This window comes from Canis lupus, chromosome 15 (assembly GCF_048164855.1).
Source record: "Canis lupus baileyi chromosome 15, mCanLup2.hap1, whole genome shotgun sequence".
NCBI classification, from domain to species: domain Eukaryota; kingdom Metazoa; phylum Chordata; class Mammalia; order Carnivora; family Canidae; genus Canis; species Canis lupus.
The window spans coordinates 32,476,988-32,495,984 of record NC_132852.1 but is presented as its reverse complement, the minus strand read 5'-3'; the positions used below and the strand labels follow the sequence as shown (position 1 = coordinate 32,495,984).

At 39.6% G+C, this 18,997-nt stretch overlaps 1 protein-coding gene across 7 annotated transcripts in view; it reads right to left on the bottom strand.

Annotated features, from left to right (window-relative positions):
* UNC5D (unc-5 netrin receptor D) overlaps window positions 1-18,997 on the bottom strand; it is a 531,156-nt gene that overhangs the window by 77,737 nt on the left and 434,422 nt on the right. For 5 of the 7 annotated variants that reach the window (XM_072776399.1, XM_072776402.1, XM_072776397.1 and 2 more), the window contains one exon: window positions 8,090-8,122. The exons of the other annotated variants lie outside the window; for them this stretch is intronic. In XM_072776399.1, the coding sequence (XP_072632500.1) occupies window positions 8,090-8,122 (33 nt within the window). The remainder of the gene's footprint in view (window positions 1-8,089; window positions 8,123-18,997) is intronic. 7 annotated transcript variants of the gene reach the window in all.

The following is an 18,997-nucleotide window of genomic DNA, read 5'->3' as shown; positions in this document are numbered from 1 at the left end:
CCTGCATGTTGTGCTAACATCACAAATCTGTCTTCTGACTTCTGGATTCATCACTTTTACCTCTTCAAATGTTTTCTTCTCTCATATTCCCTTTTTCAGGTAATGTGACACCATGAGTGAGACTGAAGACTCATCTCTCATTCCATCCCCATTTAGTCCTTCCCCCAAACCACTCACAAACCTTACTTGTTATATTTCCAGCGCATCTCACATCTCAATTTCAATAGGAGACACTCCACTTGACACCCTCAGTGTACAGGCTCGTCTTACCTCGTACATAGTCTTTGGTCACTGAGAGCCATTTTACACGTGGATTAGTCCTCCCAAAGACAGTTCTGGTACTGCCACTCCAACACCTTTCAACGACTCTCTAGTATGAATTGAGTCCGCTCCAGGAGGGACTTATATTATGGCTCAAGATGCTTTATGCTCTGCACCATCCCATTTTTCAAAAGCTTTCATCCACTTCTCATCCACATGGACCCTACTCTCTGGCCAAGTCTGATTACTCCTATTTTCAATAGACCTTGTACTTCAGGAGAATTTTTGTTGTTGTTCAGATTTTTTGCTCTTACTGAAAGGTTCTCCCCTCAATATCTGTTTCAATTTTAAGCATTCTTCCAAAATTGGCAATAAAGGAATTTATTTTATAAAATGTTTCTTGATAGTGCACCTTCAGGCATGTTATATTCCTCCTTTTCAGCAAAGTTGCCAGATTTAGCAAATAAAAATATGACACAGTTAAACTTGAGTTTTGGATCAATAATGAATAATTTTAGTATATTTCCCATGCAATATCTGGAATATGGTTATGCTAAAAATTTGTTGTTCACCTGACATTCAAATTTAAGGGTCCTCTCTTTTATCTGGTAGCTGTCCCTTTGGCTGCAAAAGAACTGTGCTTTTCCCCATCAGATAGGAAGAACAAATTAGGCTAGGGGATAGAGTAAAAAAGAATAGGATTTGAACTCTAACCCTTGAGAAAATAATTTTTTACTTTATTTAATTTCCTCTCCTAAAGAGTGAAGGCATAAAGCATAAACTCTGTAATCTTTGAAAATACTGACAAGTGGAGAGATGGGGCCTGTGAATTCACCTTCTAACAAGAAACTTGGGTTATTCTCTTGCTGAAGAACATACTTGTCTATCAGCTCCTTCTCTATCTGTGCTAAGTTCTGGGGAATGAAATGAAGAAAATCCCATCACATTCATTAAGGGTAGAGTCAACAATATCATTGAAAATAGTAGTAAGAAAAGGCACACACTTAGGATAAAAATTGGATAATAAGGACATTGGAAGTGGTAAGAAAATTACAAATGTTGCCTATATAGATGTGTTGGATTGATTCACAGTAGGGATGATCCTGAAGTACAAAACAAGTCATGCAATTTGCAGAAAGTGCTATATTTAGGTAATCAAAAATAATCAGCAGGAGATGAAGAAAAATGATGGGCAAACTACAAGAAAAAAAAATGTATAATGCATGGTTGAAAGATCAGCATCGAAACCAGTAGTCTAATGTTAGCTTAGAAGAGCCTAAAAGTCTGTTGAGAGTGTAAAGATATGTCCCAAAGTCACAGACAGTTCCATGGGCTCAAAGTGCTATTCAAGTCTTCATAGGCTAAAAGAAATGTCCAAATATAGTGTGGGCCACATAAATTCTGAGGCATTCCTTAACACTGTGAAGCTCCCAAAGGATGGTGATTCCCAGGCTCCAGAGCATTCCAATATGGATGAAGGCAGTACATTTTTACAAAAGACATAATGAGATGGGTGTTAGTGAGAAGGGTATACCTAGTTTTTAGACTTTAGGGACACATTTGGGCCGTTCTTTGACAGAAATGATTCCAGAAAGCACACGTTTTGGGCTTTAACTTCATGTCTGGTACAGAATAAATGATTATTCAAGATTGTGTCCTTCTCCTTCTCTGGAGTCATTTATCCTTTTCTACTTTGTATTGAAGCTGTGGGGAAGAAACATTTATTTTTTCCCCTCACACTTCACAGAGAAAAGACTATATAGAACAATTGTATAATAAATAGTTACCACATAAATGAGTAAAAATATTTAGAAGCAAATAGCTACTACATAATTGAGTAAAAATATTTGGAAGCAGACTTTATTTCACCTTAACAATAAAAGGCCTTGTGAGGAGTTAATAGGAGGATGTAAGGCATTAATTCAAGTGTTTTGAATACATACATGAATCCATCTCATACCTACTAGGCCGGTGGTGAATGCCACAGATATAAGAGTAAGTAAGACTCAAGCCTGTCTACCTGCAGGCAGGGATTGTCTGAGAAGGGGAATCCAGACCAGCATCGGGGCAATGAAAATAGAGAATTAGGAAAATAGTTTGATACTGGGTAAACTATAGGATGAATTAATGAGGGCTTGGTGGGTGAAGGTCTTATAGGGGATCTGAAGGAAGACTGAGGTCAACAAGTTCAGGATTAGGTGGAGGGAAAGTTTTCAGACAGAAGTAACAGAATATACATGTGAAAATGGGCAGAGGGTATTCAGAAAACCCAACCACTTCGTTTGGCTGAAGAATAAAGGAAGCAGCAAGTGGAACTTACCTAAAGATTCAGCTACTGAGAGAAGCTGATATGATTAAGAAGAGGAAGCTGAGAACACATCATTTACATATTCAGTAACCTTGGACTTGATCTTAGCACTAATGGTGAGCTACTGAAGAGCTTTAAACCCGGAGGTGGCGTGACCAGAATTTATGTTTCAGAAAGATCAGATAAATTGATGAAGGGCAAGACTGGATACAGGGAGGTAACTACAGAAAATCCAGGTTGGGAATGAAGATGTCCTGATGAAGTTTTAAAAAGTTTAACTTTTTTAAAGATGAAAAAAAGTTTAACTTTTAAAGATGAAGTTTAAAAAAAACTTTCCTTCTGGGACACCATTTTCTTTTCTTTTGGTTTCTCTCTTACTCTGCTGGCTATTACTTTTGTCTTCTCTGCAGTGACTTCTGACCTCCTCCACATCTAAATGTTGATGCCCTGGAGGGCTCAGTCCTCTGCTTTCTTCCTGTCTCTACGCACATTCATTAGCTGGGGATCTCTTTCAACCTAATGGCTTTAAATATCATCTGGACACCGACAACTCTCGATTTATGTCACCAGCCAGGACTCTCCTCTGACCTTGAGACTCATATATTCAACTGCCTGCTCAACCTCTCCATTTTGATGTTTAAGAAGTTTCTTAAAGTTAGCATCAGTAACAGGGACTCTTGATTCCTCTCCCTCTGGATTTGCTATACCAACCACATTTTCTCTGTTATCAGTAATGGCAACTCCGTCCTTCTAGCTGCGTAGTCAAACTTTTGAAATCATGCCCGACACCTTTCTTTCTCTCACACTTGATATCCAGTCCATCAGCAAATCCTTTCAGCTTTCAAAAGATATCCAAATGTGATCTATTTTTTTCAGTTTCTAATGTTGTCTATCCAAGCTGAGCCACATTCATCGTGAACCTTGGTACTATAAGGGCCCCCATATTCTAACAGCCTAGATTACTGTAACAGATTACTGTTACAATAGATCACTGTTAACAGGTTTTTCTTCTGCTCTGATACCCTCTATGCTTATACTCAACACAGCAGGTGGAGTTTATCCTTGAAAATATTAGGTCAGGGATCCCTGGGTGGCGCAGCGGTTTGGCGCCTGCCTTTGGCCCAGGGTGCGATCCTGGAGACCCAGGATCGAATCCCACATCAGGCTCCCGGTGCATGGAGCCTGCTTCTCCCTCTGCCTGTGTCTCTGCCTCTCTCTCTCTCTCTCTGTGACTATCATAAATAAATAAAAAAAATTAAGAAAAAAAAAAGAAAAAAAAAGAAAATATTAGGTCATATCACTATGACTAAGCCTCAATGGCTTTCCATATCACTCAGAGTCAAGGTCAAAGTCATTACAATAGCCTATGATACATTTGGCAGTTTCCCCTCTCATTCCAATTCTCTGATTTTTGCTATTAGGACTCTTCCCTTTGCCACTCTGCTCCAGGTATCCTGGCCTCCTTGCTGTTCCCCAGACACTCCAAGCAAGTTCCCACCTCATAGCCTTTGCATCTGGTGTTCCCTTTGTCTGGAATGCTCTCTTCCAGATGTCCAGAATGCTTGTCTCTGTTTTTCAGCTCTTTTCTTAAGTGCAATTTTAATAGAGATCTGCTCTGAACACCTTATACAAAAAAAAAAAAAGCAACATTCCTTTCTATCCACCTGAGCCCCTACCCTGCTTTATTTCTCTTGCCATCAGCACTATATGTTTTCTGGTTTGTTTGCATCCCATCCATCTCCACTCATTAAAACTGTAAGTTTTGTGGGAGCAGAAAGTGCACCTGTTCACCTCAGTACTGCTTCCCCACCACTGCTTCCTAGCACATGGTACATACTCAGTCAACAGCTGTTGAGTGAACAGAGGGATGTATATGGGTAGAGTGAAAATGGAGAGATATTGATGCACTTGAGATCTGTTCAGATGGTAGAACAGTCAGATTATAATGATTTATTGAGTAACGAGCAGGAGACAAGAAAGGGAAAAGAGGGGTCCCAGAGACTGCCCGAGTTACACACATGGGGAAGTGAGCTGATGGTGTAGTATTGGCTGAACGTGAGAAGATGAGAAACAGGACTGGATTAAGAAGAAGGGCAGATAAGGAGAAATTCAATTTTGAAAAATATGAGATGAAGGTAATTGGTAGACACCAGGAACCGTCCTGGAGGTGGCTGACTCGGGAAGTGGTAATGGGATTTGTGTTTAGCAGGCATTGCTGCTGGAAACTATGTGGAAAGGAGATGAAAAGAAGACCATGTGTGTGGTTCTGGGTTATTTTTCAGGGGAAAGCGAAATCCTTCTCATCCCTACAGTGAACTTGCTGAGCAAGCCTCTCCTCAGGAGCCCTGGCCTTCTGGAAAGCCACAGCCCCAAGCCTCCTAGAAGTCCCATTGTCTGAAGGCAGCCTTTTTCCATCTGACTCTGGGGGTGCGTGTTTGCCATTCAGAATCTACTATATTTTACTGCACCTCCTGACATTGTTACACAACATTTATTGAAAGCACATTTGATGGTAATGAAGTTTCTATTAACTATGATTAAATCTCATAAAGCACCTGAAGATAATTTAAGATGTGCAGAAGCAGAAAATGAAACATTCGGTTTAGTACATTAGGATACGTAATTGATTAAATTATCTCATTTACAATAAGTGCTTTCATGAGCTATGCAGTGCACATATTTTCCCCAGTTTGTCATTATGATTTGCCAACAGATATCTTAAGACCTCACTTTCTCTTTATACCTCCCTGCAACTCAAAGCTGGCTCCTTGGCCTGCCTGCTCACAGAGCACTGCTTTCGAACTGAGTAATATCTTCTCTCCACCAGGCCTTGTGGAGGTTCATGAGTACAGCTATATATAGGAACAGGTTGTTTCTCAATTATCTTCATAATTGACTTTGATTTTGCATCAGTGATGATTCATATAGTCTTAAACTAAGCCCCTCTTTCACTGAACAACCACAGCCTGAATTTGTATAATGCACTCCTAACCATGCAGCTTACAGAACCCTGTCTGGATTCCTCTGGGAGCCTTTTGCAATCACATTGATTCTGTTAAGGTTTTATTTTTAGGAAATCACAAATTAAAACAGTTTAAGCGATTCCGTTGCAGTATCCAGCAATTAAGCATGGTGTTCATGAGTGAGAACCCCAAGCAAAAACTAATTCAGGAGTCCCTGAGGACTAGAAATAGCTACTGTGGGGTTTATGGCTGGAAGTACAGATGTAACCAAATTAAAATGGCACAGGACTCACAAACTAAGCATGAAATTAATTAAAAAAAAACCACATTTCTAAGTAAGTCTCATGGTGGCCACCACATGAACACCCATGATCTTGCTGTTGCTACACATGACAGCCAGTGGAGGGGCATGGCTACGTCACCCGGAGACAGTGGGGGAGGTGGGTCCAGCTGTCACTCTGAGGTCTTGACACAAGCACAAGCAGCCAAATATTTACTGACTCTATTTTTTTCCTCCCTTCCTCAACATACACATACACACACACATATTCACAACCAGGTTCCCCCTCTTCAGCCTTCCTGAGTTCAAAATCACCAAGCAGGATGTCAGGGGATCACTATCTAAGTACCAATAAAGACTTGATGGGCAGTGCACCTCAGGGGGAAAATGTTAAGGAAGTTTGTTTTTGTTGTTTTGCAAAGTCCTCAGACTCTGCAAGTTAATGGCACCGTTATATCTCAAGCCTGCCTGAAGCAACATAACGAAGTATGAACGTAACAGCTTTCCCAGATCTTTCTCTCACGTCTCCTGACCCCCGTCCCAAGATACCTATTTCTGTCTATCCTCACAGGATCTTAATTCCTTCAAAGAAGTTCGCTAATAAAAGCTATTAGCTCTCCCAAGCTATTTGAATTTTAATACCCTAGGATTTAAAAGATCAAAAGTCATTCACTTTACACTAAAATGGGAGATACTGGCTAGGGACATCTTCTACAAGCTTATAAACCAAACTGGGCAGCTTGCTACCTCTCCTGTACTTAAGAGCTGTATTGTTGAGGCTCTTCTATTTCAAGGTTCCCCTCCTAGGCTTCACATACTTCTGAGTGCTTCAGGATCATTTGAGGAACATAGGAAAATGTAGATTCTCAGGAGGGCCCTCCCTCCTCCCGCCATCTTGTTCTAGGGATTCTAATTCATTTTTTCTATTCTGAGGTGGTGTGTATTTAACAAGCTCTCACCACACCCCAAGAATCTGAGGCAATGATTGCTGATCCCCTTTTTGAGAAATATTTTTCTAAGTGATTCTCAGCCCACGCTGCACATTGGAATCTGAGGATCTTCTAAAAAAAAAAAAAAACAAAAAAAAAAAACAAAACAAAAACCAGGCATTCCTACCCTTACATGTGGAATCAAAAAAACAAAACAAACAAACAAAAAAAAAAACAAAAAAACACAAATGAACAAACAAAACAGAAGCAGATTCATAAATACAGAGAACAAGGTGGTGGTTGCCAGAGGGGTGGCGAATTGGTGCAATAGGTGAAGTGGATCAAGAGGTACAAACTTGCAGTTATTTTAAGTCCTGGGATTTAAAGTATAGCATAAGGGAATACACTATATAATATTGTAATAACTATGTATAGTGATAGGTGGTAACTAGACTTATCATGGTGATCATTTCCTAATGTACATAAAGTTGAATCACTGTGTATATAATATTGTTTGTCAACTATATTTTAAGGGAAAAATCATATATATTGAAATATGCATTAAAATCTTTAGATCCTTAACAAACACAAAACAGGAATTCTAACCTATCCCAAATCTGATTCCATTGGTCTGGGGGTACAGCCTGAGAACTGGGCTTTTTAAAAGGGCCCCAGGTGGTTCTAACCCAGGTGGTTCAAAAGTTGAGCCAAGGATGAAAACCATAGGGTCAAATGCCTAGCTGCCAACCATTTACAGTGTGACTTTTCCCAAATCTTGCTGGATGTGTAAGGTGGATATGATGTAAAAGCCTCTCCAGGAGGCAAGTTTGTGTATGGAAAGCTCAAGCTAGCACCAACACCAAAGTTTTTAGTTTCTGATGATTTCACTGTGGAATACTGGTTTCTAGTCTACCCACTTGCTATGAATTTCACAGTTTGCATTTCAGGTGCCCCTTCCTCCTCCTTTTCCACCTAGGTAGAGAGGCTTGTAGTCAGGCTCTTGCACAACGCTGCTCTCATGAAAGCTTGTACTGACAAATATTTATTAATTTTAATGCTATAAATCTCCTCAGCAATAAGAATCCTAGATGACATTTGCAGAGAAATGGACTTATAGGCAGGCAGCATCAAGAGGAGAGATTTACTTTTACTCAGAGGTAGGGGAGGGGTGTGCATATTTCCTTTCGATTTAAATCTCTGATATGTGACTCCAAACCCAAGGAGTAGAAGTCCTGAAAGCCCTGGATCTTTTGCACAAACTTCAATTTTGTTTGGCTCCTAAACAAATACAACAGTAAGGCAGCAAATATGAGAATAAATTACATTCACAAGAGGAAAGATAACTTACTTTGGGGTTTTATTTCATGAAGAGGTTTTTTATCTAAAAGAAAGAAAGAGAAAAAGAAAGTTTCATTTAATAAATTTACATGGAGCAGATAGATTTCCTATATCACTGTATGTCCACCTCTATAAATGAAACATTTTCTCTATTTTTGCAGACGATAATGGATTATGTTGTCCGTATTTTTCCTTTTCATTCTAATTTCATATTTTTCTCTTGTGCAATATTTTCCTATGGTGATTGCTTCATTCTTTTTATTTATTTTTCCTTTTTTCTTTTCCCTCAGGCTTACTAGAGTTTCTCTCTGCTGCATTTACTAGATTCTTATCAGCATGATGAGAGCAGGGAGTTTGCAGCGAGTCCCCTGTTCCTATAGACAGAAGACGGCTCAGGTAAGAGATGCTATTTCACTATATGTGATGATGGGGAAAAAAAATGAGCTGGTGAATACGTATTTACAGGGATCCTACTTGGTTTAGCAGTTATTGTATTGAAAACTTTCAGGCTATGCCATTTGCCCGTCTTTTTTGAGGATGGATGCTGTATTGTGAGCTTGTTGGAGGCTTGTTTGTTTCATATCTCTCTGATCTGTTACGATATGTACCATCTCTCTGAATGGATCAGGTCATTTTGTAAGCGTGGTACCTAGCAGTGCAGCAGGCAGGTGAAGCGGACAGAGAAAAATCATTGAAGGGTCCGGCTCAGGTGAGACCTTTTGATCATTTCTCCCTACTGCCCTCCAGCCACTCTCTCCTGCCCTGTCTGCCATCACTAGAGAACCTACTAAATCACTCTGAGACTTGGTGCCCGTGGCTAACTCTGTCGTAGACTGCGGACAGGCTGCTTCCCATTACCCCAGCCATCCTAGACCAACACCACCTCACCACGACGCAGAAACCTGAGAAGACTCTGTTTTAATCACTGCATCGGGATTCCAGAAGATTTGCAGGGGGTGACCTCCCTCTTATCAGTCTGCTTCTGAGAACTTGGATGGAACACGGTCAGACTATGAGCTCTGAGGCTGTTGCTCATCATTCACAGAATCACACGATGGTAGGGGACCTTGAGAGGTCACCTTACACAGTCCCTTTCCTCCACTTGCCTGAGGGCAAGCCAGGCGGGGGGAGACACTGTCATTTTGGATTACGTTTTTAATGGCATCAAATCTAGCCCAGTACGTATGGGACAACTTTATAAACATTATCTGACTGCAACATATCCCCTCCCAGGCAGAGAGACACAGCTATATTCTGAATCCTTCACCAGATGCGTGTCCCTCTAACCCGCTCCTGCACTTAGTACTACTTCTGACAGCAAACCCTTGCAGTGTGCCTTCCTGAAGACAGCTCTTGTGGGTTCTGTCATCGATTTATCATGGAAGTAGCTTTTAAAAGTTGTAAGTCACCCTCTTGCAAAGGGACCACTGTTTGTTTGTTTTCCCCTCGTTATAAAGACAAGGATAAGTGGCAGAGGATAATTTCCAGCAAAGCTCTCTTTAAAATGAAAAATATTCATAAAAGATAATAATTTGCTCAAGGGGATAGGATCATATTCAGATTTTTACACAGTTAGGGTTCTTAAAACAGTCAACACTTGTGCCCCGCCCCCCCTTTCCTGCACGGATCTAGGGCTGCTGGTTTTCCCAAGATCGGGTTGGCACCTCCCAAAGTCCAGATGCTAATGCACCCAAGAATTAGAATCAAACGGCTTTGGTGGTTTTAACCTGACTTCAGATTTTGCTTATTGCATGCTATCGGAAAGCATTTGGAAGGGGCAGAGTATGCTGGCAGGCCAGGCCAAGATGTCTCGAAGTGATGCATTACTAAGGCTACACACAGAGACTTGTAGAACATCTGTTTAGGACTCTAGCTGAGCTTAACAGCATTTTCTTCCCCCTAAACCACAGGAACGCAGATTATGCTGGGTCGCAAAATGAAACTCCATTAGAAACAGGTGAGATATAGAACCACTCCTCAGAAAATAAATCAAATACCGTCAGGCTGTTAAAGCACCAAGGTGGTAGGGCTCTACCGGGCACAGCTCTAAAGAAAGAGTGAATGGGGCAGAAAAAGCCAGGGTTCAGCTGGTCATGAGACAAACTCGGTCGACAAGGGCACAAAGGGCAGAGAAGAGTGGGGCACTGCCCTCTCTGACCCAGCTCTGGGGTCATTGTTATTGGCAGTGGCATTGTGGGATTAGTGCAGACTCCCATGGTTAGCATAAGATTTCCATCTTCAATGGTTTTCATCCTATCTCAGCGTTCTCCACAGTAAAACGGAAATAACAATGTCCTTGGGCATCAGTGCTGAGATTAAATATGAGAAATATAAAGCCAATAGCTTAGCTAGCACATGTTCAGTATCAATAAATGGTAGCTGATAAGTAATATAATTTCAATATGTTATGAATAAGAGCATCATTGTCAGTCACGCAGAGCAAGAACATGACTCTGCTGCTGCTGCCTGGAGACAAGTCACAACTCCAAATCAGAAATTGTGGTGGATTTCAGGGGTACTTGAAGGGAGTTAAGAAACTTGTGTCCAGTCCTAGCTTCCACTTTAGGAAACTGAGCACAAGTTGAAAGCTCAGGTCCCTCATACAGAAAGAGAAAGACAAGGACCAGAAGACCCTTGTGGGCTCCCTAGCTTTCACCTACTATAAATTTGCAGAATAAGCAAAGACAATCCACAGAAATGCATCTGGAATGATTTTCTAAAGCAGAGTAAAAAATGATTCAAAGGGCCACTGCTCTACTGGAAGATTTGTTATGCTAAGGTCCAGCGTGTCAGTGTGCATTCTCTAACAGAAAAGGCTGGGAGCCTCTGGTGCCCGAGAGAGCTTCAGGCCCCTGGCATCAGCATCACAACTGGGTCCTGCTGGATTCTGTGAGATACCAGTATCTTGACAACAAGCTGCTATCATTAAACATTTCCCCAGTTTGAAATATCAGAGATTGTTCTACCATGAACTTGAGAGAGGTCTACCTATTGACCTCACTATACTGTGGAAGAACTGCTCAACCCCACATTCCACGTTCTTTTATTCTGTTTGCAAAATCATTCTCACAGGCCCTGGGCCATGCATCCACTTGGCCTTGGTCAAACAAAATCCTCTCTGCTTTCACTTTACCTCTCTCCAAGGCCACATTCAAATAACCCCTTAGTAAATTAATCCATTAGGGCCATGGTTCTTAATGTTGGCTGCACATTAGAATCACCTGGGGAGCTTTTTAAATAAATACCCAAGCCTGGGCCCCAGTCCAAGACCTCCTGACTAATTGGGGTTTGTGTTTTTGTGATTACCGGCTGCACCACTACTTCCTAGCGACAAATCTGGGGTCATGTGTACTCAACCAGTTAGTCTTGCCTCCCTAAGAAGCTTCAGGGTAGCTGTAGTATACCTGGAAGGATCCCTCCTGTATCCTATAGGCAGACAAATATAATTTTGAGCTAGTGGCAGTTGAGCTGTAATTTGGGAAAATCACAAGTTTTCCTGGGGTCTAACTTAGACACTGACAGGTACCTTTTGGGAAGTGGAAACTGATGTCATTGCAACTCAGTCTTATAATGATTGTGTGCATTTACAGGTTACAGATGCAAAAGTATGGTATTTTTTTAATTTTAAATTTAATTAGCCAACATAGAGAATATCATCAGTTTCAGATGTAGAGTTCAGTAATTCATCAGCTGCATTTAACACTCTGTGTTAGTATGTTTTAAATTGTCATGTTTTCTTTAAGAATCCTTATAGTCACTACACAATGTATCCAAAAATAATAGGGATCCCTGGGTGGCTCAGCAGTTTAGTGCCTGTCTTTGGCCCAGGGCGTGATCCTAGAGTCCGGGAATCAAGTCTCACATCGGGCTCCCTGCATGGAGCCTGCCTGTCACCAGCCCGTCTCTGCCTCTCTCTCTCTGGTCTCTCATGAATAAATAAATAAGATCTTTAAAAAAAACCAAAATTTTATATATATATATTTATTTTTTTCTCAAAGAAAAAAAACCCATAATTTTTTTTCCACACCAAGTGTTAACCATCCTTAATGTTAAGTTATATATATAAAATCTAGGTTTTTCTCCCCCTAAGATTTTATGTATATATAAAATTATGTGCACACATATATGTTTATATGGAACATTTTTACATACATACATTGAATTATCTTTTATATATTGTTTTGCAATCTGCTTTGGTCTGTACTCTGTGTGTGTGTACAGAGGTATGTATATTTATATATATGAAGAAGGGAGAGGACAATCTATCTTTTTATTTTTGGTAGTGATTCATTTCTTTGCCATCTTTACTTTTCTTGCTTCCTCTGTTATATGAGATGCTCCTCAAGCATTTCCATGGTATCCATTGTTCTTAGGAGCTATTTATAGCTGCACCCGTACCTTCCAACCCACAGCCAGCCTTATCCTTTCTCTGCTAGGAAACAAGTGAGGCGAGCTATGTGTACTCTAGCCCATATCCTAGGGATATAAGGAGAGCAGGCCTAAGGAGAAATGGCACATGAGGACAGATGGGTTTAACTCCAACCCACAGAGTGGGCAAGAGACTGCTGCTCAAAACTTGTGGTTGGTTATTTGAAATCAGCTTCTCTGCCTTTTAAAGACTACAAAGGTATGTTTGGTACCACAGTCTATGTTACCATTTTTTGAGAATCAGGTACAGAAGCCACTCAATGTGACTAAATGCTCCCCAGGACAGTGAGCCTGGACTCTCCTTCGAGGCAGCAATTCACATATGTCATTATAATTAATGATTATTACATTCTTTAATTTCACTAAACCACTCATGTCCCATTTTTTTCATCTCCAAAGACCATCTTTATTATTTCCTTCATAGATTCTATGCTTTGAAACCCTTTTCATCAGCTCCCCCCACAAAAGGTATGCGTTGACTGTTTTACTTTGACTCTCCAGAGCTGATTCTGAGGTCGGTGGAATAGTCAAATCTTCTTTCTCAGTCATTCTCTAGCTATTTTTTTATTCACTGGAATAAGTCTCTAGCATCAGCACCTAGTAGTCTACCATGATTCCACCTTGCCTGGAAGTCATGGCCAACTGCTCTGCCCGCCTTCCAGTCTTCTATGTACTGGTCACACCATGTTAAACGTGACTGAGTTTCTGTAGCACTTCAACGCAAATCCAAGCTCTGGTCCAATTGATCCCTGAGGTCTCCAGGCTCACCTCAGTGCTGTTGCCCATGCTGTTGGCTCTCTTTGGAATGCCCTCTTCCCTCCTATATAAAATGTCCTGTTTGCAAGGCACGGATCAATTTCTGATTCCTTCCTGAACTTTATGGTGATTATTTGTTCACAGGGATGTCTCATCCCTCTGGACAGCTTATAGTCACTGCAATACAGTGTGTGTGTGTGTGTGTGTGTGTGTGTGTGTGTGTATGGAGGGGGCGGTGCCTGGCCTGCTCAGTCCATAAAGCATGAGACTTGACTTTGGGGTTGTGAGTTTGAGCCCCACATTGGGAAGAAGGTTACTTTATAAAAGTATGTCTTTTTTTTCCAAATGTATTACTTCAGAACCATTCATATAGTTTTATACTTTTTAATCACTGCCGGTTACAGGTCCCTATCATAAATCATATTTAAATGATTAGCTCATGAATAATTGGCACTGCAACCAGAGAATCACAGTAAGAAAAAGAGGAAAAAGAAAATTAAAAGCTATTTGTTTGATTATTTACTGATTGGCAGAAAAGAAGTTGACGTTATTGATTACCAATGTGCTTCATTTATTCATTCTTTTCTTCTCCCCCATAACTAGAAATAATTAAGGACCAGTGCTATGCTCTCTGAATGCTAGCCAAGACTGCAAGAAATCCCAGGGCCTGGTCGATCTGCCTTGTATTATTAGCTCTGGCAGATAATTAAATAAACACAAGGCCTGCTTTGCTTTGGTGATACTACTGCGATTGAATATGTCAGGCAGACCCTGAAGATGACAAGTGGGGATTCTATTCTATGCTCTCAGCTATGCAAGTTCCTGTAGGCAGTAGAGCACAAAGAGACATGACCATAAGCTCTTGTGTTCCTCAAACTCTTCCAATGATCAAAACCATAGAAAACACAAAAAAGCATAAAACAGCCATCTCTGGTTTTCCACTCTTTTGAGTTTTTAATTTCCTAGTCGTGTTTTTATTTTTGTTCATTTCAAAGATCCTGCTCAGAATTACTCTTTAAAGACCATATTTATGACACACGTTACTGAGTTCAATTTTTGCTTCCTTATCCACTCCTCCTACCTACTCCTGCTCCTGCCCCTTTCCAGCCTGCACAGACTATTAGAAGATCTACTGCTTCTTTGAAGATGCACTCGGAGCACATCCATGGAAGACAAATGCAGAGAATAAAAGGTTTTTAGAGATTCCTCCCAGGGTTTCCCAGCTGGTCAGCAAAACCTGCCAGGGACATTCCGGGTCTGAGGCAAAAACACTCACCTGAATAAAAATCCTGAAGGTCTGAGATACATTAATAAATGAAAAACAACTCTATGGATGTCTTTCACCTAAGAATTGTTCAAGATCCCATCATGTTAGTTTGGGGAAGTCGGTGCCACAACAGAAAGCTTATGGATGTCCCTTCTCTTGATAATGATCTTTCAGAATTGCCCTTCAGTCGAAGCACATGATTAGTATACATTAGGAGATAGAGTCTTCTCTTTCAAATCTGAGGTCTCTTTCTAGAAATGTGCTTTGCCTCCTCTAAACTCAGACAAGTCTGTGTCCATAATGACCGTGTTCCCAAGGAACATTCGCATATTTCATTTTTGAGCTAAATCAGTTGAATTTCTAGAATCCATACCATCATTGTTATGAAGTTCTATCCATTTCCACTGCTTGTGTGTTAGTTTCATTTTGTGAGATGGAAACAGAGTAAAATATGCTCTTGGGTCACTGTAAATACTTTTAAGCATGGGTCCATAAAGACTTTATCAGAAATTTGCCTCAAAGTAATAAAATGCAATGTTTCCATTTTTGCTCCAAAGGAAGATGTCTATTAAAATCCTTTTCCTATCCAATAAATTAATTTGCTTTGATTCTCCCTTCCAACCACAATAGGCATACATACATATTATTAAAATAAACACTGTTCATATTGTAAAAGTTTAAGGAATAATTTATTGGTTAAGGTCTTGATGATTACTCTCTTTACCTTAAGGCAAGATGATGTCAGAATTCTTTAAAAATTTAAAAACCTTCTACAATGTAAGTGCCAGCCTTGACATAGGGTCATGGTGGTTTCCTGCTGTGTCCAGAGTTGTCCCTTTTGTGTTGCTGTATCATAGGTAAGTCTGAGTAGGGAATGGATGGGGATGGGGAGATTCAGGAGGGTGATAACTTAATGACTATTTACCAATTGCTAAGGAAATACTTAGCAACTGATATACCTAGGATATCAGTCTTACCTTAAAAAAAAACAAAACAAAACAAACAAACAAAAAAAACAAAAAAATAACTCCTTGAAGAGAGATTGTGAAGAACCCTTGACTTGTACATGTTTTTAAGCCTAGTAGACCGAGCTACTTGCATGTAGTCTATATGTGTGTTTTCCACCTATTCCCAGTCCCTAGAACAGTAAATGGAAGTTAGTAGGTACTCAATAAGTATTTGTTGACTATTTCTACAAGGTTTTTTTCTTTCTTTGTTTTTTTTTTTTTTACATATTTTTTTTAAAAATTGGAGTTCAATTTGCCAACATATAGCATAACACCCAGGGCTCATCCCATCAAGTGCCCCCCTCGGTGCCCGTCACCCAGTCACCCCCACCCCCTGCCCACCTCCCTTTCCACCACCCCTTGTTTGTTTCCCAGAGTTAGGATCCTCTCATGTTCTGTCTCCCTTTCTGATATTTCCCACTCATTTTTTCTCCTTTCCCCTTTATTCCCTTTCTACAAGTTTTTGTTGAACACAAAATCAATGTCCATCAATTTCCTATAGTCTGTACAAATTCCTGGGATATTGTGGCTTTCAGGGAAAGGATTGAAATGGAATGCTAGTGGCCTGATTTGATGATTCATTTCCTAGGCAAGGCTGGCATGGTTTTACCTTTCTCTCATATCTAAAAGTTGTCCCCCCTCATGATGCTTAATAATCATCTAAATGGCTAATTTTAGGTGTGAACAAATTAAAACTTCTCCTCAAAACTGGCTAAAAAATAAGTGACTGAAAGCTCTGACATGTCAGTGGTATTATCTTCACATTTTATATGCATACATGTATAAACTGTGTTATTGAAAATTACCTATGGAATATATATATATATATTATATATATAATATATTAAATTATATTATATATATAATATATATATTAAATATAATATATATATATTATATATATTAAATATAATATATATATATTACCTATGGAATATATATATGTATATATATATATATACAAGCTTACATTTAAGATATAAAATTGTAATAATTTAATGTTTTTATAATGGGATGAAACCTAGAAATCATCTGCTTTTTAAAATAGATATGGACACAAAGGCACAGAATCGGGAGAGACTTGCTCAAGGAACCGTGTTTGTGTATGAAACAACTGAACTAAGATCCAGAACTCCTGATTCTTGATTCTGAGCCCTTTTCATCACCACGTGCTCTCTTTCTAAATGATCATGGCAGTTTTCCACTCTACTGAACACTAACACTGTCCTCTGCCAAACACATGTATGCAAAGCCAGGTCTTTCCTTTTTGTAAGGAGCAAGGGGACGGCCAGGGTGATAACAATGCCTGTTGATAATGTTAATATCTTCATTTTAGGTAGCACCTTTCTCCATGATCTTGAAGAGACACATGCACGTGTAATTTAAGGAGAAAAGGTAGGATCAACACAAAGAGGTTTCCTCTATATTAATTCACTTTGTTAGTACACCCCAGAGGCCACTGAATTATCTACTCAGTTTTAAATCACTTCCTTGATTGGGTTCTTGCCATTTCTTTTATAGCTGGACCACTCTATGATCTCAGGCATTAAATCTTCCTCTAGTCTAGACTAATATTTCTTACCCAGAGTTGTGTACTGTTGAATCCTGATTAGATATACGGCAAATGTAGAATCTGGATTCACACAACTAATGAAATGGAAAGAGTTTGTTTTATACTACAGAAAGCCTAATTTTTGTAAACTTCCAAAAAAGACTCTGGATATCCATAGTTGCTGACAACCAAACCCATTAAGCATTTTTTAAAAATATGGAAAAATATGGCAAAATTGCTAATTTTGTGATGTGAGAATATACAATAAGGGAAGTACCAGATATTTGTTACCAGTGTAACAAATATTAATCCAGAATGGTTGGCCATGGATGGATGATTCTGGAATCTGTATATACAGTCTAATAGTGTGTATGTTAGATTTTTTTTTTCCAGAGAAAAAGAATTTTTGAATTTGTGTTAGAAAAATTAGGACTTGCTTTATAAAAATTTATTTTCTGATGAGGTGGTCAGAACATGTTTATTTTATAACATGAAGGAAACCTATATAACCTCCCAGTATGTATTGTGAGAACTGATGTTCTCACCTGGGGATCATCCCTCTCTGCAGCCTTTCCTTTGAGTGATTTTGAATTAGTGATGAGAGTCACAGCATTTTAGAACTGGTTGGGACCTCATAAATCACCTGTCTTCTCCTCAGGACCAAATCCCATCTGCAAAGGAAAACTGGAAGATCAAGAGCCGTTTGTTCAGCTACTTAGAAAGTTCTGAGAAAAGGACACTGAATCTTTGATTTGACATAAGGTTTAAGAATCATGATTCTGGGGACCCTGGGGGGCTCAGATGCTCAGAGCGTCTGACTCTTGATTTTGGCTCATATCATGATCTCAGGGTCCTGGATCCAGCCCCATGACAGGATCCATGCTCAGTGGGAGTCTGCTTGAGATTCTCTCTCCCTTTCCTTTTACCTCTGCCCCTCTCACTCCTCACATGCTTTCTCTGTGTCTCTCACTCTAAAATAAATCTTTTTTTCTTTTTTAAAGAAAAGAATCATCATGATTCCTAAACTCTATTTTCCAATAACTATTAATCAGAACTGGCTGGTATAAAGAACACTTTGTATCTCAGAGATTTTAATGAGAAGTATATGTTTTTTCATTAGACATACAATATTAATCAGGAAATTAGGAAATGTTTTAAGAAAATATCTAAAATGTCACAGTGTCAGTATGTAGCAGAACATGCAAAACAATTTTTCTGCCACAGGACTCCCTTTAATAGAACACACACATATGATAATTATTTACACAAATAGAGAACTTACTGGATGCTAAATGGCTTGCATGGATTAGCTCATCTCCTCAAAAACAACCCTTTCTTTTTTCAATATAATTTCTAAAAAGATTTTATTTATTTATTTGAGAGAGATAGAGAGTGAGCATGGGGAGAGGGATAAGCAGACTCCTCACTAAGCGTGGAGCCCAACCTCCCAATACCAAATGGGATCATGATCTAAGCCGAAATTGGACACTTAATCAATTGAGCCACCCAGGTGCCCTAGCACTATTAGAACTTTTATTTTGTAGATGAGTAAATTTAGACTTAGAGAAATTAAGAACTTGCTCATAGGACTGTATTATAATTCAAACTTAAACAGTCTGACCCCAGAGTTTTGATCCTTTAACCCGTTTTTCATCTATTCGATAAATGTTCTTGTAGGCTCAGCTCATTCATTTCTTTCAATCCAAGGTTCAGACTCATTTCCAATTTTTGATAAAGAGAATAACCAGTTTCAACTCAGAATCACAGAGGACCTTCGAAGGGTATACAGCCTTTGGTCTGAATGCCAGACCTACCTTGGCCTATCCTGGGCCAGCCTGTATGAGTTCAACTTCTGTACCTTCTGACAATAATCAGTCCTAGGTTAGTGCTGATGCCTTCCCTATGCTG